General features: G+C 38.3%; 3 protein-coding genes and 1 long non-coding RNA gene across 4 annotated transcripts in view; 2 read left to right on the top strand and 2 right to left on the bottom strand.

Annotated features, from left to right (window-relative positions):
- The window catches only part of LOC147524637 (uncharacterized), a 50,489-nt gene extending 43,528 nt beyond the window's left edge, over positions 1-6,961 (bottom strand). Inside the window, exon 1 of the long non-coding RNA XR_015197059.1 lies at positions 6,912-6,961. This is a non-coding gene — a long non-coding RNA (uncharacterized LOC147524637). The remainder of the gene's footprint in view (positions 1-6,911) is intronic.
- Positions 6,962-11,792: 4,831 nt separating this feature from the next.
- LOC147524636 (secreted RxLR effector protein 161-like) lies at positions 11,793-12,929 on the top strand. Its single transcript, XM_086575657.1, has 3 exons — positions 11,793-11,799; positions 12,481-12,571; positions 12,671-12,929. Exons 1-3 carry the CDS (start codon positions 11,793-11,795, stop codon positions 12,927-12,929), a joined length of 357 nt encoding a protein of 118 aa, XP_086431783.1.
- A 3,094-nt stretch (positions 12,930-16,023) lies between these two features.
- LOC147524634 (uncharacterized) lies at positions 16,024-20,403 on the bottom strand. The gene has a single exon (XM_086603945.1). The coding sequence runs from the start codon at positions 19,356-19,358 to the stop codon at positions 16,380-16,382; it is 2,979 nt and encodes a 992-aa protein (XP_086460071.1). The 5' UTR covers positions 19,359-20,403; the 3' UTR covers positions 16,024-16,379.
- On the top strand, positions 19,661-20,116 carry LOC147524635 (late embryogenesis abundant protein 18-like). The gene is made up of 2 exons (XM_086575645.1): positions 19,661-19,747; positions 19,835-20,116. Exons 1-2 carry the CDS (start codon positions 19,661-19,663, stop codon positions 20,114-20,116), a joined length of 369 nt encoding a protein of 122 aa, XP_086431771.1.
- Positions 20,404-20,641: the final 238 nt, after the last annotated feature.

The following is a 20,641-nucleotide window of genomic DNA, read 5'->3' as shown; positions in this document are numbered from 1 at the left end:
TAAATATGCGGATAATTTAAAAACCAATAAAAATTTCAATTAAACAAATGTCCTCTTCATTACAAAAATTTACAAATGAAAATACAAATAACTTTGTCTCGACTGAAACTCTATATCACCTCGAGGGAAAACAAAACATATCCTGAGATGCAACGCTTAACGCAAAACCACAAGCAAAGAACCAATCTTCTTCAACACTAAACCTGTCAAGACTTATCAACTGCGTTTCATTTAATGAACACACCCGATAAGCAAACATGCAAATCGGGTCATCATTATAAAAAATGATGGTGTGAGTAGCCCTAAAATACATCATATACTTATACCAATATATACACAAAACCATACGCAGTTAGTTCCTCCACCGAGGCCTTAACTTTCAACGACTAATATAACATCCTTAAGTACAATAATTAAGGCGGTAGTTCCTCCACCGAGGCTTTTAACTTCCCACTAACTACTGCAACAAATTATACACATAATAAATAAGGCAGTAGTTCCTCCCTCGAGGCTTTAGGTTCAACTAAACAAATAACCAACATATTACCATAATTAGATTATTTAAGGCTTTCTTTGTGTGTCCCTAAAAATCACGTCAGTATCTATGTCTTACCTAGTTTCCCTGGCTACCACAATCGCTACCCAACGCCGAACATGTACATCCACATGCCTCCCCTTACATAATGAACCACTCCGTGCGTAACCACCCTAAGCGGGATGCCGCACACCAGGTAAATCCTCACACGGAAGCAATTATGTAAGTAATGCCACTATTCAGCATAAGATATTGCGCATCTCGTTCTATTTTGCAAACGGAATAATCAATCCACTATTCGGCTACGATTGCCCAACACATGGGTCAATCAACATCTCATATATATACAACATCTTATATATCAAGCCACTATTCAGCTACGATTGCCCAACACATGGGTCAATCAACATCTCATATATATACAACATCTTATGTATCAACATCTTATATATCAAGCCACTATTCAGCTACGATTGCCCAACACATGGGTCAATCAACATCTCATATATATACAACATCTTATATATCAAATACGCCCACACAGGGCAGATCACATGAGTTGTGGTAGTCAGGTTCTAGGATTTTCGTTACGTAATTTATTCAGGTGTCATACATTTATGACTCATAAACGTTTCACTATATCACGTGCATGTCAAATACATTATTGCACTAAGCCACAATATTTAGAAATGTCTCGAATATATCTCATAACCATTTTCATTCTTTCACGTGCCAATATATTATTGCACTAAGCCACAATCCCGTAGGCAAATATTCACCAATCATATACTACCTCATAGTAGCATCTCACATATATAATAATGGAGTGTTTATACATTTATTTCTCCTAAACATATTGCATTATATATAATATATATATATATATCCCAACATATTATATAATGTCACAATATCAACGTCAGATCTTAATTAGATAATGACCACCAAATTTATACAAGCTTCCACAGTATTTTAGCATTTGATTTGTCCATACAATTTACAACATATAATGCAAAGACAATTAAACGATCCACATCCACAATCAAAGCCCAATATATATAAAGCTTTTACACACTACTCACGCCAAATATTAATTCGATAATGACAAACAACGTTATATGATGTGCGACAATATTTTATTATTATATTTGTCCATATTCTTAAATATGTGAAAAACGGAAAAAGTCAACATTCCAAAGTCAAAGGTCAACGGTCAAAGTCAACGGTCAAAGTCAAAGTCTACACGTCATGGTCAAAGTCAAACTGGCATGGTCAAAGTCAAACTGGCATTTCCATGTTCGACAAGTTTAGAGTCATAGCCATGGTTCATGGCTAAGGTCAATGTGCATGACTCATAGGCTCATGACTACGAAAACGGTTCGGACCCAACTAGCCGAGCCCAAACCTTAGAACCCGAAAGTCTAAAAGTTGGAAGACCCATTTAGATCTATTTTAAGTCCTATGGACTGGCCCAAAAACACAACTGAGTTCGGCCCGAAAATTGAACTGAAATGGGCCCAATCAAAACAAATGAAACGGGCCCATAGAACTAAACCAAATTGGTCCAAGCTTAATTGAACTGGTCCGGCCCAATAACAACTTAATTAAAAACCGGCCCAACCAAACTAAATTAGAACTGGCCCCATCTAAAAATAGAACAAGCCCAACTTAAAAGATTTGGATCGGCCCAAACTCACCTAAGGCCCAAGGCCCAAGCCCCAACAGTTCATCTTCTTCACCCATTCTCTTCCCCCACCAGCACCAAAATCCGGCCACCACAAGTTCCAATCGCCTACCCATTCCAACCAAGTGGTTGGACTCCTAAAGAAAAACCCAACATCTTTAATACACAAAACTCGATCTCATCTCCCTCACACCGGTAGCACCAAATCGAATTCGCCAATCAAGGCGCCCATTGATGCTCCTCCCGAGAGCTTCAAATGTTCCACACCCTCACTACACCACTCAATCCTTCTCCAAGCTCCCAACCACACCTCACTACACGACCCAAAACACCTTTTCCCCAACCACAATTCAAACCATACCCTTCACCCATCCACCAAATCGCGACGACGCCATTAACGTCTCGTTCAAGAGCTTGAACAGATCTTCAACAAGCGATTCTAAACCCACATCAAAACAAATCAACATAATCTAATGGCAGTACCATTCATGGGCGGTAGCCTCCATGAACTGCTCATTCTACCTTCCACAGTTCAAAATAAAACTAACAGATATCGACAGAACTAAATAACTGTGAAAACTGGTCGAAACACTTGACAGTAAATTCGTAAATTCTAACAGACCAAAAATTACAGTTTTAGTAGTGGTGAGAGATAAACTCTACTCACCTGTATTCACAGCTCTTACAAATTTCTCCGAGTCCGAGTCGTCGTGCTCCAACGCTCGAGCCTCCATTTTTAATATATTTTTATTCTCCAAAACCCTATTCTCTATAACAATGTGTTTATATACTTGGGTCTGAAACCCAAGCCCAACACAGACTCGGGCCCAAAAATCAGGCCCGCGTATCCCAAATCCAATCCAGCCGATTTTTAAATAAATAATTAAATTAATAAATTAATAAATAAAATACGTATTTTAAATACGGGCGTTACAACGAGCCCATAACATGAGACATAAATACCTTCTTATGCCTGTTCTAATTTCCCGTATTATGCTATGTTTCTTCCCTTTTTTTTGTACATGTTTCACGGATTGGATTAAGGTCGACACTGTGCGACCCACCAATAGTATTATTCGATAGTTCCGTGCAATGACTTGGCAATGGTGGAGGATACAACCTCATCAGGTTGCACCCTACACCCCGTCAGACCAAGTATCGCTTAATAGGTTAGCAATAATAGATGATAAATGGCAGGAAGCCTGGCAAGTTATCATGGCATGGCAGGACGCGAAGGAACCTCACTTCTTTATAGAAGGAGAGGATGAGGAGAATGATGAATAAAAGCGGGAGATAATGTAAGTTTTTAGTTACAGTTAGTGTCTGCTTATGTCCTAAGCAATTTAATTCTTGTTAACCACATAATGGGTGGAACTCTTATAGAGTGGCATCAGTTTTCTTTTCTATATTAGTATGTTATAACCTGGTTTTGCAGATGTTCCAGAATTTTACGCGTTTCCATGGTATTTTTCCTACCCTATTTATTTAAATACTTTGAGGACAAAGCATATTTCTTGTTTGGGGGTGGGCATAAAAACACGTGTAATTAAGACATCTGTCAGGATATAGATATGTATAATATGCACTTGCTTTCTAGTAAAATTTTAAAAATTCAAAAATATAAATAAAAAAGTTTATGCTATACAGTTAGGAATATTGGTATTGTTTTCTTTCTTTATGCTCTTAATAATCTAGAAGTCGCAAGTAGCTTTTGCATTAGAATAGTTTTTAGAAACTTAGGTTAATATGTAGGTAATAATCTTTGCATCTATCTATAAATATATTACATGAGTATCTATGATTGTTTGGCAAAAAGTTTCTGAAATCTAGGCTAGAGTACTTATTCTACAAACCCTGTGAGAATATAGCCTAAAGCCTTATATGAGTGAAACATTTGAGAAATGACACAAGAGGAGTAAAAAATCGGATAGAAAAATCACACGCCCACTTGCTTGATCACTAAACCATATCCTAAAAAGAAATTTAGGCCCTCTTTGGATCGATATAGCCCGAAATTCAAACCTATAAATTATTTTCCGCTAGTCGCCCCTCTGAGCCTTTCTTTAGCCTTTCATAAACCACAAATCCTTTACCTTGTTACAAAACAAAAAAAAATAAAAAAAATTAACCTACCCAATTTAGAATAAGTCTGAGAATAGAATGAGTGAAGGAAGAAGAAGAGAAAAACATGTGTAAACAAAAATTAGTAGCTGCTTCAGAAAAGAAAAAGAAAAAAAGTTTCCATCCAAAGAAAAGAAAAAAAATAAAAATAAAAATAAAAATAGAAATAAATAAAAACTCCAAAAATAGAATAAAAGGGAGTCAAAAGCCAAAGAAAAAGAAAAATATGGCTAAGGAGGGAACAAAGTGTTGAAGGAAAAATAAAGAACAAGGTTTTCTATAGTTACATAATATGAAGACTCTATTATCTCAGACTTGTCCTTTTTGAATATCCATTTCCTTCCTTCTTAAACCATCTCCTAATCCCCGCAACACCTAATGAAGACCTCTAGCTCAATTAGGAATAGGTTAGTGTGATAGTAAGTGACAGATGTGTTTGATCGACTCCAACTTCTTTGTGTGTCATTGAGATTGTAAGGTAAAGTGTGCCCACTGCACACTGGAGTAGCGAAACTTGAGTGGGAAAATCAGAGTGTTTGTATCTTGACTTATATGTGAAAACCTACTTAAGGACGCTATTCCAAGTTTTCAGAAACGAACCTGTTACTGCATTTCATAGTATTACTCATTGTATATATGTTTATTCATAGATGATTGATTATTATGCATATATTAGTTTAAGTTTCGATTTGATTATTCTGTATTCATTGCTAGTGAGATGTATAGATAATTGAGGCATAAATAAGGAAACAATAGTTTTATTTCTTAGTTGTTATAGTATAGATGAAGTTTGTGAGTACCTTCACTGGAAAACTCTCACGAGGCTATAACTCGTCCACTAGGGAATTCCTAGTGGTTTAAGGCCTTGTTGCATATGGTCAATGCAATCGCTTTTCTAAACGAGTAGTTAGAACTCCATTTTTGGTCACTTATTCTAATTTCTCATATTTGTTTGAGGACAAGCAAAATGCTGTTTGGGGGTGGTTTGATAAGAGCCCAAAACTGTAGTTTTAACCCCTTAACAATCATACTTTTAGACCAATTATGCGAGTAATAAATAAGAGTTAATGCTGATTACGTGTTTTTATGTATTTCAGGCAGTAAAGTCAATTATGTGCAGAACTATGCCACTTTGGTGAGATAAAGGAGCAAGGGTTGGTTGCTAAGAAGTTCTATGATTAAAGGCCGAGATTCAAGGAGAAAAAGCCTTTGTAAAGCCCGGTCAAAAGCTAAAAGTCAAAGTCCACGCGGGCAGAAACAGTGCACAAAGTTAGTAGAACTTCCGAAGACCGTATCTTTGGACTCAGACCTTGGAATTGAGCCTACCTTATGTCAAAACGACCGGCTCAGAAAGTTCTTTCCAATGGTCCAAGTTTTGGCCTAATCAGAGGAGCAAAAGTGGACTAAAAGTCTTTTGAAGTCGAATCCAGCTGAAGAGCCCTTTTTGGATTAAAGAAATTGGGTTTTGGGCCCGATTTTCCTGCCCAAAACATGGCTCCAAGCCCATGCACGATTTTGGATCTGATTTCCTCCATATCAACAAAGAAGACTTAACTCTGAGATATAGATTAGCTTAGGATAGAAAGTAGCCATTAGAGATAGCTTCTAGATCTAGTTTTGAGAATTTTAATTAGTTAATTAATTAGTTTTTCATACCTTGTTTTAGATTAGTTATTTGAATCATTGTTATTCATTCATTAGATAAATAAAATAGTTAGTTCTTGATAAATTCAATTTTTGTTATTTAAAATTGCTTAGATCTAATTTCAATTTTTGTTTGTTATTCATTTCGTAGTTATTGATTTTGGGTTGGATTATTGTTTAGTTAAATTGCATAAATTTAGAATCGTTCTATTATGTCGTATTCAATTTCATACAGAAAGGATAGTGTAATGATTCTCGGCTAAACCTCCATTAGAGGGGTTGAGAAGCCTTGATGAAAGCCTGATTCTGGATTAGCATAGAGTAGTCGTAAATTCTTTTCCACTCTAGAAATGATTAGTTCACCATGAGAATGGGTTTGATTGTTCACATGCTAGTTATGAATTGGTAGAAATGCCATGTATAATTAAGGATTAGGATGAACCAATTGTTCTGCGAAGCAGTTCAATTCGGATTACAACGATTCGTCGTTAGTAAATTAAGTTAAATTAAGGTGGACTCAATCCCCCCTAATTCCTTATTATAGAATCAACGTAGTATTTCCGTAGTTTGAATCAATTATAGTTAGTATCTTGTTATGCGTATTTGCATCGTAGTATAAGTCGTAAATCTCTCACTCTCATAGACTTTAGATAAGACTGATTAGGTTATGAAACATCTCATGCTAAAGAACTAGGAGTGGAACGAATCATCTACTCCACTATATCTCAATAGGATTGAGAGTAGAATCTTTGATAAAGCTTAATAGCAAACAATTTTATTTTAGTTTTACTAGCGGTTAGAGTTCTCGCGAGCTTTATTCATTGGTAAAACTAGCGTTTTAGAGGATTATCAAATGGCGCAAACTAGCGTTATAAAGGATTATCAATACTACTTATAAAAAAATATCATGTAAGTTATATATCATACCTACAATACTCTGTCATTCCGTCATCCTCTTCCATTTCATCATCCTCTTCGTCTTCATCTTCGTCTTCCTCTTCCACAATGTCGTTTGAGGGCAGCATGATTATATGATTAGTTGGCCAAGCAATGGCAGTACCTACAACATCCTGGATTTGTTTTTATGTCAAAATTTGGCTTCCTCCATAGCAATGAAGAACCTTTGATGGACTTATCAGCCCAAACTTTTGAGGCATTTTTGCCAAGAGGCTTGAAGAGCCCCACTGTATCAAGAGTATTTGTCATCCAACGTCCCTTAGCTACTATATCACTAGGATTCATCCAATTAAGCAGCTTGCATTCTCCACCTTCCTTCCAAACATTATTTTCACGTTGTACCTATGAACAAAACACTCAAATTTATGAGACCAGAAAAGTCAAAACTAAGTCCTAACCCAATTATAGATCTAAACAAAAGTATGTATAAACCCAACTAAATAAGCTTCATAACAATTCATAATCACATAAGAAAATCTCCCTCCTTAGTCTGAACATATAAGTTGCTATTAATTTCAAAGTTTCACTTGATCATAGAAATATTTAGGCTGGTATATCTAAAAATATTACATGCTAGAAAATGACATTGCATAAAAACATGTACAACACAAAAACAAGAACCCACTAATATCGCAAGGTCCATATAAAAAATCACATGTTGAGGAGATAAGTCTGCTTGCATCATTTGATTATTTCTTATAGCACCACACCTCTGCAAATATGAAGCGATGACCACGATAAAAGGGAATACAAGAAAAAATATAGAATTAAGCATCTAGAGTTAATAATAACAGTGCCACGGGAATAAAAGAAGGTTGAACCTGTGAAGCATATGAGTTTTCTTGCATCACTTGATCATTTCTTATAGATTCATGGCTTTAATAAGATTGTAAATACGTTGTGATATACACTTCCCAAACCAAGAGAAGCCTCTACCAAAGGTAAAAAAAACCAATAAAAGGACATACAAATAATTTAGTATAACCTCTTAGGTAAATGCATTTTGTTACATCATTTGCTTGTTTCCTCTGGACTGTTGATCCTGCAAAAACAAAATAGCCACGTTAAGGTTTAAAATACACTTATGAAGCAGTTCTCGTCGATAGGTCTTTCTAATGCACTCGAATTCATACCCAAACAACAAAAAGAAGAAAGTTTTGAACTTACCTGGTTTATCAACTTATCTATCAAACTCTTTTGATCCATAATTATGTGACCCAATCGCTGAATTTGTTCCATCATTGTTTCAACTTTTTGTTCTAGTTGAGTCACTTTTGCATTGCTCTGTGCCCTAACCTTTAGAAGAGATGAAGTAACTCCAGCTCCTACCCCTCTAAACCGACCACGGCACTCGGGTCCAAGTACATGTGCAAATGCATCTTCTCCATAGGAAATGGGAGACACATTTGGAGGTTGTGAACCTTTAAACTCTTGAACTTTCTTCTGATTTACACATAAGAAATCATTCATTAAATAATAACTTGTAACTCAAAAAAATCAAAAGAATATGCACTTCGATGTTTACCAAACAATCAGCAACAGCTTCATTGGATGCTTCACCACTTTTCTTTGTATGGCCACGACACCAAACATTGACACGGGTTATAGATGAAGGGTCTGAACTCTTTTTTTCCCCTACAAATAGAGTATCCACAAAATGTAGAAAGTTGTATATTACTTTTTATGTGTAGAGCGCAGGCCGCGCTTAGATATTAGCATGATGGAGCGCACCCCGCGCCTCAAGCATGACCGAAGTCCAGTAGCGGCGCACCCTGCGCCCCGTGTTTCTCAAGCCACCGACTGTTTTGTTTCTATTTGTAGCAACCTCTATATAAACAATTGTAACCTCTTTAGAATTCAATCAAGTAAATATACAACTGAATTGAATTGAATCTTCTGGTTTTACATGGTATCGGAGCCAAACCATTGAAATCCGCTACATATTACAATCATTAATCAAACCATCCTTGAATTCGTGAATCCGTGAATCTCAAACCCAATTTTTTTCCAAAACCTAAACCCTAAACCTAAATTTTTTTTGTTTTTTTCTGCAATGGCTGACAACAATTCTTCAAACGTCATTCATCACCACTACACCCCACAAGACAACTCAGTGTTCCCAAAATCTATTTCATTAGATGAGTCAAACTATACCATATGGGCTCCTCTCATGCGGATGTGTATTAGAGCAAGGGGGAAAGATTGGTTTTTTTACTGGCGCTAAGGTTGAACCGGATATGAATTCGACCGAATATGAAGGTTGGGCAACAGATAATGAAAAGGTGAAAAGTTGGCTTATTGATTCTATGGAGATTTCTCTTATGAATCGATATATTCGTCTTCCTACTGCAAAAGACATTCGGGAGACTATGGAGAATACCTTCTATGATGACTCTGATGAAACTCAAATTTTTGAATTGAATACGAAATGCTTTGAAGCGAAGCAGAATGGGAGACCTATTCCTTCCTATTACAACGAATTGGTGGCTATGTTCTAGGAGATTGATCAAAGGGTGACCTCCTAGAATAACAATGTTGCAGCTGTAGTCCAGGACACATCAACAATGTCCAGATTGCGGGTTCATATGTTTTTGCATGGACTCGATTCGGAGTATGATCAGGTGCGTGGAGAGATTCTTCGCAAGGACCCTAAATTTTCCTTGGAGCAAAGCTATGCTTACATTCGCAAGGTGCAATCGGAGAAACAGGCTATGGGGCGCTGCGCTGTATCAACTGAATCTTCTGTCTTAGCTATTCATAGCAAGGCAATTACTCCACCCTGTTTCTCTGGTTCTTCACGCCACCCTAAAGGTAAATCCAATCCTTATGCAGATAAAAAGTGCAGTGTTTGTGGAGAATTGGGTCATAGCAAGGAGAGATGTTATGAAGTGATTGGCTATCCTAATTAGTGGGACTTCGCAAAAAGGCCACGAAAGAATATAAGCAAGCCTGCCTTTGCGAATGCTGTGCATCGACATCCAGACCATGCTTCGACTAATGTAACTTAATCAAGTATGAATGGTAAGGTTATTTCGAATAGTACATGGATAATTGATTCGGGTGCATCTGACCATATGACAAATGACCCTAGCCTTGTGAAAAGTCTTAGAGCTTCATCTCAAACCACTGTTTCTACTGCAGATGGCACTCCAACTCTGGTTAGCGGAGAAGGTTCTATTGTGTTATCTAAAACCCTCACTCTTGAATATGTCTTAGTTGTTCCATCCCTTGCTTATAACCTATTGTCTGTTTGTCAAATCATTCTAGTACTTATATGTACTGTGACGTTCTATCCATCCTTCTGTGTTTTTCAAGACATTCTGACTCGACAAGTCCTTTGCTATGGTGTTAGAAGGGGGAAACTGTACTATCTGGATTTGACAGAAATTGGAGAGAAACAGAAGAATTCTCTGGGGCAAGCTAATCAGGTCAATAGGGTCGAGAATGTAAAAGAAATTGTGTGGTTATGGCATCGTAGGTTAGGTCATCTTTCATTTATTTATCTTAAGAGGTTGCAACCTCAGTTATTTTCAGTTGTTAGTGATTCTGAGTTTCATTGTGACATTTGTGAAATGGCCAAGAGCCACCGTATTTTATATTCACCAAGTATTAATAGATGTCCTGTTCCTTTTATGAAAATTTACTTTGATGTTTGGGGTCCTGCCAAAGTTTCTTCATTTTCTGGAGTTCGCTATTATGTGACTTTTATTAATGATTGCACTCGCATGACTTGGGTGTCATTACTGAAAAACAAAAGTGATGTATATGAGATGTTTACTGGTTTTTAAAAAATGGTGGCGACACAGTATCACCAATCTATCAGGGTTTTTCATTCTGATAATGGTGGCAAATTTGTGAATGGCCTCATGTCTGATTTTTGCTGGTCAATTGGAATTCGTCATCAAACCTCTAATTCTGGCACCCCCCAACAAAATGGTTTAGCCGAACGGAAGAATAGGCAGTTGTTGGAAGTTGTTCGTGCTTCTTTGTTTGGCATGAATCTCGATCCTATTGGGGTGAAACAGTGAAATCAGCAGCCTATGTTATAAACCGTACTCCCTCACGGGTAATTGAGTTCCAGAATCCTTATCAAAAACTCCATACACTTTTGTCCATCCCATCCATGCCTAACTTGGAGCCTCGGGTGTTTGGATGTACAACTTATGTTCATATCCCACAACCAGAATGAAGTAAACTTGATCCTCGTGCGAAAAAATGTATTTTTGTGGGTTATGCCGAGTTTCAGAAAGGGTATAGGTGTTATGATCCAATTACTGACAAGATACATATATCTCTTGATGTCTCATTCCATGAATCCGACCCGTATTACTCAGGAGGAGTTTCCCAAAATTCCCTTCAGGGGGAGAGTGCTGGTTAAGGGAATCCTGATGTCTTTGGAGAATTGGAACACTTGGAGGAACGATTTGAAGTTCCTGAAGCAGAAATTGATCCTGTAGCAGTAGAGACAGAAGCACATGATTTGGATGTATCTGAAACTGTAGTACAAGACATTTCCCCCTCTACATCAATAACTGAAGATCTCGATCAGAATGATCCGCCTCAGGTACCTCCTATAACCGTTAATGGATTTGTTGGGTTAGAAAGTCTTGAAACTAGACAATCACAAAGAACTAGTAAGGGAGTTCCTAAGAAACAATATGAACCAGATATCAAAGCCAATGCCAAATATCCTATAGCTAACTCTATGTCTAACCATAGCCTTTGAAAGATCCTTGTCATAAATCAATTATTTACTGTATCTATTCCTAGTAACGTGCAGGATCCTTTGAAAGATCCAAAATGGAAGAAAGCAATGAATAAAGAATTGGAAGCCCTTTAAAAGAATGTAACATGGGAGGTAGTTGATATGCCTATTGGAATGAAGACTGTTGGATGTCGTTGGGTGTTTACTATGAAGCTTAATGCAGATGGAACTATTAATAGATATAAGCCGAGATTGGTTGCCAAGGGATACACACAGCGTTATGGAATTCATTATGAGGAGACTTTCGCACCTGTGGCGAAAATCAATACGTTCAAATTTTAATTTCGCTTGCATCAAATAAAGATTGGCCCTTGCACTAGCTTGATGTGAAGAATGCATTCCTAAATGGGAATTTGGAGGAAGAAGTATACATGGATATGCCTCCAGGTGTGAAGAACCATCCCAAAGATATTGGGAAGGCGTGTAAACTGAAGAAGGCTTTGTATGGCCTGAAACAGTCTCCAAGAGCTTGGTTTGGAAGACTTACACAGTGAATGAGAGTTTTTGGGTACAAACAAAGTAATTCTGACCATACCTTGTTTATCAAACACAAAGATGGTAAGATTACAACTCTAATTGTGTATGTTGATGACATGATCATTACAGGGGATGATCCGATGGAAATAAATGAATTGTAGAAGTATTTGTCGGCAGAATTTGAAATGAAGGATCTAGGACAACTGAAGTATTTTCTGGGTATTGAAGTTGCAAGGTCTGAAAAGGGGATTTCACTCTCATAGAGGAAGTATGTTCTAGATTTGCTTGCTGAAACAGGAATGTTGGATTACAAACCAATGGAGACACCCATTGAGATGAATTATAGACTCGCCATTCATCCTGATCAAGTTCCTACTGATAAAAGAAGGTATTAGCCTCTTGTAGGAAGGTTAATTTATCTCTCTCATACTAGACCTGATATTGCTTATGTTGTGAGTGTGGTGAGTCAGTTTATGTATTGTCCTAGTGAAGAGCATATGGATGCAATCTCTTGTATCTTGAAGTATTTGAAGAAGGCACCGGGCAAAGGTTTACTATTTGGAAAGTATGATGTGTTGGATATTGTAGGATACACGGATATAGATTGGGTTGGTGATAGAACTGATAGACATTCTACATCAGGATATTTCACTTTTGTCGATGGAAATCTTGTAACTTGGCGTAGTAAGAAGCAAAAAGTTGTTGCCAGATCGAGTGCAGAAGCTGAATTTCAAGGTCTGGCATAGGGAGTATGTGAATTGTTGTGGATCCGTACTGTCTTGATGGAATTGGGCTTCAAGCTTCAAAAGCCTATGGATTTACATTGTGATAATCAAGCCGCCATTCAAATTGCACATAACCCAGTTCAGCATGATCGAACAAAGCATGTGGAGGTGGATCGTCATTTTATTAAAGAAAATCTTGACATGAAGGTTATTCGTTTTCCATTCATAACCTCAGAGGAGCAATTAGCTGATGTTCTTACTAAAGGTGTATCTCACAAGGTGTTCGACAGCTCAGTTGATAAGTTGGACATGATTGACATCTATGCACCAACTTGAGGGGGAGTGTAGAAAGTTGTATATTACTTTTTATGTATAGAACGCAGGCCGCGCTCAGATATTAGCATGATGGAGCGCACCCCGCGCCTTAGGCATGACCAAAGTCCAGTAGTTTGGGTGCACCTCTCGCCTCTCCAAGATAAAAGCGATGATCTTGCCTTGTGTTTCTCAAGCCACCGACTATTTTGTTTATATTTGTAGCAACCTCTATATAAACAATTGTAACCTCTTTAGAATTCAATCAAGTAAATATACAACTGAACTGAATTGAATCATCTGGTTCTATACAAAACAAATCATACATTGAATATTATTTAACAACTTTATTTCTAAACACTAAAAACATCACATGTTCTAATAAACCTATATCACGTGTCCAAATAAACCCAGCAGGTAACTCAATAATTAATAGTTGTGGTAATAAACCTTTTAGACGGTATCCAAGTCTGTCGCTTTAGTTGGTAGCACACAAAAAAAATTCAAATCTTAAAAAGTTTATTAATCCTCCTATAATGTGCCTTTTCTAGGTCAAAATCAAATGCCAAACAGTATAGTCAGCGTACTAGTGATCCAAGAGAATACCATTTCTTCTTCCATGCGTGCATATCCCTTGCGACTGCCTGTATAAGGGTGGACTTGTTTCCCTTTCATTGCCTTGAACTTCCTACTATTCTCTTGCAACAAAAAGAAAACTTTATTGAAAGGAACTTGTACAAAACTTTATCTAATGCTGAGAAAAAAAAATGTTCCATTGTTATCCTTACGGTGAAGTCCTTCGATAACCTTCGTTTTTGAAATATATCCCACTCCACTTGTGCAGTGTCACCAGGCTTGAGTTTCTTCAAATCCTTTCTCTTAGACTTGGTAAGTTTCCCCCTTAGTCGTGATTTATTTGCTCGCCAAAGCTTTCCCACCATTTGTAGCGTATAAGCTTTCTCTTCAAAACAAAAGTCGACTTCTGCAGCTTTTAACAAGTGTGAAAAAACAAAAGATAAACTTTGTCGACTACCAACAAACCTTTTACTTAGTTACAAGAACAATTAATCCTAGCTTTGCAAGGCTTGAATCGATCCTACACAAACAAATTACAAGTCAATGAAACAAGTTAGGGCATTTAAAGCAAAAAAATACAATTTTGACACACGAACAACTCATGTATCAAACAAGTTAGGGCATTTAGTTATGAACTAATATTCAAAAACCTAAACAAACATAATCAAACAAAAGACCGAAAAATACGAATTTAATGAAGGAAGAAAATAAATTTGGGAAGATTAGAACAAAAAAAAAACTAACCCAAATTGGGGAATAATGTTCTTTGAGAAGCAAAGAAGCCCCAATTGCACAAATCTTCGAAGCAAGCAAGTTTATGAGTTTTAAATTTGTTAACAAAGATAGGGTTCGAAATTTTTGTCGGAAGTAGTCAATAGTGTGAAGAAAGTGTAAGAAAAAAGAGTTTCCACTTTTCATGACTAATATCTATGGGGTTTTGTTTGGTGGACAGGAGGAAAAATAATTGGGGTTTTTGGAGGGAAGAGAGGGCGAGTTTCTCAATTTTCACCAAAATATATTTAGTGGGGGCAGCGGGATTGGGAGAATATATGATAACACATTAAAAGGAACGTGGTTTTTTATGGGAAATATCACTGTGTTTGCCTTGATATTTAGGACGTTTCCATACCAAAATATTTTGTTTTTTGATTTACTGACTTCCTCATAAATGTGACACCTAATATTGCGCTCATTTGCCAAATGCAATAACTCAAACTCTTTCACAGCCTTTAAGGAAAAACACTATCATAGAACTGCTATCGTATGTCATTATTGTTGTAGTGATTGGAGTAGCAGCCTAATATCAAGAGTATCTAATGGCATCCTTTTGTAGCTGACCCATTGGAAACTCATTGGGCCTTTGTAATGTTTAGACGTAGTGTACAAAGAGAGTGATTAACACTACTGGTGTAGTGTAACGTTTTTAGCAAAACAATGGAAATTTTTGTTTTAGTGTAAGCTGTGTAAAATGTGGCAACTTTTGTATTAAGAATATATGTATTGTTTAATTAGTTTTCTTATGAATCCACTGTGACATTTGTGTTGTGTGCTCTTCTTTTTCATCCCTCTTTCCCAGTTCCCACACGCCCACCAGATTTAAAGGGTAATGTATATGCTAGCTAGATAGCTACAAGATGTATTTTTAGTAAAATAATTGAGGAAATTTTCAGGTCCATTTTGTGCAAGTTTGAGTTATGCGTAATCATTGTTCAAATTCAATGGATTTTGGTTCTTAACCAAACACCAACCATCAGTACTTGAATTGAGATGCCACTTTTTATTATTGTAACTTATGCTGACCAGTTTTTATCAAATACATTGGATCAAATTCTAATACTTCTGGCCATAATCCAAGTACGGCGAATGTTGGGTGATGCAGACTGCAGAGTATTAAACTACTTTACCTTAATTTGGCTTTTAAATTGTCCATGTCATGCATACGTGTTTCGCATAGTTCACAAAAGTTGAAATAAATTATTTCAACTTCAAAGTATGTTTAAGATAGTTAACGGCCGCCCTTGCCGCCATTTGTTCTGAATTATCTCTGTATAGTGTGGGCAATCTAAAAAATCTTATTCTTGTAGGTTGTAGTTCAACCCACGTCTCATACCTATTGTTGATGAAATTCAATCCATACAATAGTAATTACATTCCTAGGATCCGGGACGCCTCATCGAGTAAGTTTTTGAATGAGATAGGCATTACCACCTGGTATGTGCTAGCAAAAGGTTGTAAAACTAAGATGGCTTCTTATAAAACATGCATTATGTACAAAGGCTTATTGAATGGATACATTTCATATTCATATATAGTAGTAAGAAATATATTGAACAGAACAACCAGAACAATAATTACACAAATTTATCAAAAAAGCAACAAATACAATTCTGTTCTGTTTCCCATAGTTGTTTCTTGCTACATGTTGGTGCCCTTTTACAAAGGAGAAAGCCTTCTCTTGAATGAGACAGTAGAGCTTGTCATGCATTGTCTTTGTTAAGAAGCCACTACTAACAAAAGTTGGTGTGTTTGTATTTCTAGGATTGAAAAACTAAAAAAGGGAGAAGTGAAGGTGTTGAAGCAAAATTAGTTATAGCCAGGGAACATTGGTGGTGGTGGAGATGCGTAATTGAATCCGATGTTTGGTGGAAGGATGAATTCTGGTGTTGGTGGTGGAGAGTTAACTGGAGTTGGTGGTGGAGGTGACTGGACTGGTGGGGGTAGAGAGTAAATTGGTGTTGGTGCTGGAGGTGATTGGACTGGCGGGGGTGGAGAGTACACTAGTGTTGGGGGTGGAGGTGAGTGAACTGGAGGTGGTGGAGAGTTAACTGGAGTTGGTAGTGGAGGTGACTGGATTGGTGGGGGTGGAGAGTAAACTGGTGTTGGTGCTGGAGGTGATTGGACTGGCGGGGGTGGAGAGTACACTGGTGTTGGTGGTGGAGGTGAGTGAACTGGAGGTAGTGGAGAGTAAACTGACCTTGGTGGTGGTGGTGAAGGAACTGGGAGTGGAGGAGAGTTAACTGGTGTTGGTGGTGATTGGACTGGTGGTGGTGGAGAGTAAACTAGAGGTGGTGGTGGTGGAGATTGGACTGGAGGTGGTGGAGAGTAAACTGGCATTGGTGGTGGTGGTGAATGGACTGGAGGTGGAGGAGAGTTAATTAGTGTTGGTGGTGGGGGTGAATGGACTGGAGGTGGTGGGGAGTTAACTAGTGCTGGTGGTGGGGGTGTTTTGACTGGTGGGGGAGGAGAGTTAATTGGAGTTGGTGGTGGCAGTGATTTGACTGGTGGGGGTGGAGAGTTAACTGGTGTTGGTGGTGGGGGAGAGGAAACTGGTGGTGGTGGTGGTGAATGTTGTTTTCCTACTGGGGATCTAGTGTCTGGGGATGGCACGTGTGGCTTATTTGTGGGTGGTTCTTCCTCTGGAGGGCTTGCTTCAGGTGCAGGGCTTGTTGGTGTAAGAACAACTGGGGATGGTGATGTCGGTTGCTCTAGTTTAGGAGTAGGAGGTGAAACTGGGGCTGGAGTTGGTTCATGAGGAGATGTAGGTGTAGATACTTGTGGTGTAGGGGTAGGAGGTGTTGGTGTTGGTGTCTTAAGAGATGGGGGTGTAGGTTCTTGTGGTTTAGGGGTAGGAGGTGAACCTGGGGATGGAGTTGGTGTGGGTGCTTTAGGAGAGAAAGGTGTAGGTGCTTGTGGTTTAGGGGTAGGAGGTGAAACTGGGGATGGAGTTGGTGTGGGTGCTTTAGGAGAGGAAGGTGTGGGTGCTTGTGGTTTTGGGGTAGGAGGTGAAACTGGGGATGGAGTTGGTGTGGGTCTTTTAGGAGAGGAAGGTGTAGGTGCTTCTGGTTTTGGGGTAGGATGTGAAACTGGGGATGGAGTTGGAGTTGGTGTTTTAGGAGATGGTGGTGTAGGTGCTTGTAGCTTAGGGGTAGGAGGTGAAGCTGGGGATGGGGATGGGGATGGTGTCTGGGCTTTAGGAGATGGAGGTGTAATTGGTTGTGGTTTAGGTGTTGAAGGAGTCTTAACCGGTGGGGAAGGAGATGGTTGTGGTTTTGGTGTTTTAGGTGTGGGAGTTGGTGTTTGTGTATTCACTTTTGGAGGATGCGTAGATGGAGATAAAGCTCCACATTTAGATTTACCACAATCAACAGGTTTACTCACCACTGGTGCACATTTCTTGGCTGTCTTCTGTCTTGGTCTATCAGGTAGACAGTTATCCTTGTCATCAAAAAGGACCTGCTTCTTAGTTGATGGAACACACTCTGGTGCTTCTCCCTTGAAGTAGTTATAAGAGAAGGTAAAATTAGACAACCTAGGCAACTCACAGATCTTCTTTGTAACAAAACCTGTTAACATATTATGAGATACATCCAATTCCTCAACTGTTGTCAAACTCAACAAACTGTTAGGCATGATCCCTGTCATTGAATTTGATCCAAGATCCAATACTGTAACATTCTTGAGGAATCCAATTTCCGGAGGTAAACAACCAGAGAAAGCATTGTTCAAAAATACGATTTCATTCAAGTCTGTCATCTTACCAATGCTGCTTGGAATACACCCACTGAATTTGTTATTGGCGAAGGTTATAACTGATGCTGACGAATTCCCCAAATTCTCTGGTATGGTGCCTGTGAAGCGATTGTCGTTCAAGAACAAAGCATCAAGCTTCTTATTAAAAAGCGCGGGAGGCAAAGAACCTTCAAAATCATTGTATCTAAGATCCAAATACGTGAGTTCGGGAATATGAAGGACAACGTCTGGGAATGGCCCAACGAAACGATTGTTGCTCACATCCAGCTCGTATAAAAGCCATAACTTTGAGAAACTTTTCGGAATGATCCCACAGAACCGATTTGAGTTTATGTGGAATAGAGCTAGATCTCCCAAGAGACCAAGTTCCGCTGGGAGGTGTCCAGCGATGTCAGCATGGTTAATATCGAGACCAGCAACAACATTCAAGCTCTCGTCGTCGAGGGCTGGTGCACAAAAAACGCCAGTGTAGGCACAAACATTTTCACCAACCCAATTACCAGTGGTGTTAAAAGGGTCAGAAAAGATCGAATTCTTTAATGCTTGAAGGGCAATGTAGGCTTTTCGCAACCTTGAATTAGGAAAAGTGAAAGGGACATAAACTGTATACTCGTAGTAATCTGGTAAGTTCCCGTCTCTATCATGGAAAGTTAAAAGTTGACGACGGGCAATGCTAGAAACCTCATAATCAGAGAGGGCAAAGGAAAAAGACACCAAAGAAGAACTGAAGAGAAGAAAGAAAACAAGGCAGCAGCCTGAGGCCTGCATTTTCGAAAGGTGTAGCAATGATGCACCACCTTGGATTGGCCCAAGGCTGCTAATGAAAGGGATCTGAAATGGGAAGAAGCTAGGTATAGGATTATTATAGGTTGAAAGAGAAAGGATGATGGGTTGAGAGGTTTGAGCGGTGTTTATGCGTCCAAATGCTGCTATTTTTGGCAATGTTGTTGGTTTTGTTGAAGAATGATTGTTTTGGACAAGTTTTGTTCCCGATTCTTCAGGTGTTTTCTGACCCTCTAATTGTGTAACCATTGTGGTTCTCTACTAGATTTAGAGGTGGACTCTAATATTAGTCATTTTTTACAGGTTTAAGCTAGAACAGATCCTTGAAAGTAGGAATTGTGCTCTAACTTACCACATTATTATCTAACAATAACCGAATCGAGTCTGCTGCTACAAGAAAAGTGATCTTAGAAATAAAGATGATCACGATATACAAGTCTTATTTATAAGCTCATTACTCAGCAGTCCCGTTAAGATCATAATCAACTCAAACCTATACATTCTAGCTACTTGTCCATACTGTGGTGATTCAAACAATTTTCAGAAGAGAAATGCATCCTGTCAAAGAGAAGGTTAGCAACGTTGCAAGTTCTGCTCAAGAACATGCCAAAATTTACAAAGCCAAAGTTGAAGAGAATGTTATTTTAATCCTTAAATTCAAGTATTGATGTTTTATATGTACAAATACTACTGGTCTATTAATTACTTGTGAAAAATACATGCAGGCTGAGAAAGCAACGGCTAGGACTAAAGAGGAGAAGGAGATAGCCGAGGAACGAAGAAAAGCTAAAGAAGCTGAAGCCAAGATGGAGCTACACCAAGACAAAGCCGAGCAACTCCACGGCAAGCATACACACATGATGTCTGGCCATCACGACACCACATATGGTCATCACACACAGCACATGAGCTTCACGGACACCATACCACAACCGCAGGTTCAACGCTCGCTCCCAGCTACAACTTACCCTGCTGCTGGACACACCCCTGGGTCGAAATATATGTAGAGTGTGAGATGTCGGAAATAATAATGTGTATATATGTGGATGTACTTGGGTCATTGGGTGTACTATGTGATGTCAGATGTTGAAATGTTGTGTAATTTAAAGTTTGACTGATTTGTATATGCTGAAGCAGTTTTTCGATTCAATCGCACTCAAATGCACTTTATGTTTTAGAATTGGGACCAGATCATTTCAATTTATTCGGTTTTTTAGACAATCTTTATTTATGTTATTATATATTGTTACAAGTTATTATATGTTGGTGATGTCTATTTCCAAATTCCAACCCACTACCACCAGAGTTGAACAGTTCAGTAATCATAAACTCAACAATGGGAAAAACTCTTGTCTCTTTTCACACATAGTTTTGGTGGTGAATTAAGGAATGACACGTGGCTGAAGACAGAATATCGACGAGCTACGCAAACGTTTTGCGTATATTGTATGATTACTGGTGTCGACAAACACGGTTGTTCCGTTACAACAACACAAGCAACATGACAATAAGTACATCATACCTGTAATCTA

The sequence above is a fragment of the Coptis chinensis genome, chromosome 1 (assembly GCF_015680905.1).
Source record: "Coptis chinensis isolate HL-2020 chromosome 1, ASM1568090v1, whole genome shotgun sequence".
NCBI classification, from domain to species: Eukaryota; Viridiplantae; Streptophyta; class Magnoliopsida; order Ranunculales; family Ranunculaceae; genus Coptis; species Coptis chinensis.
The sequence above is the reverse complement of the archived record's forward strand: the minus strand, read 5'-3'. Positions and strand labels throughout refer to the sequence as shown.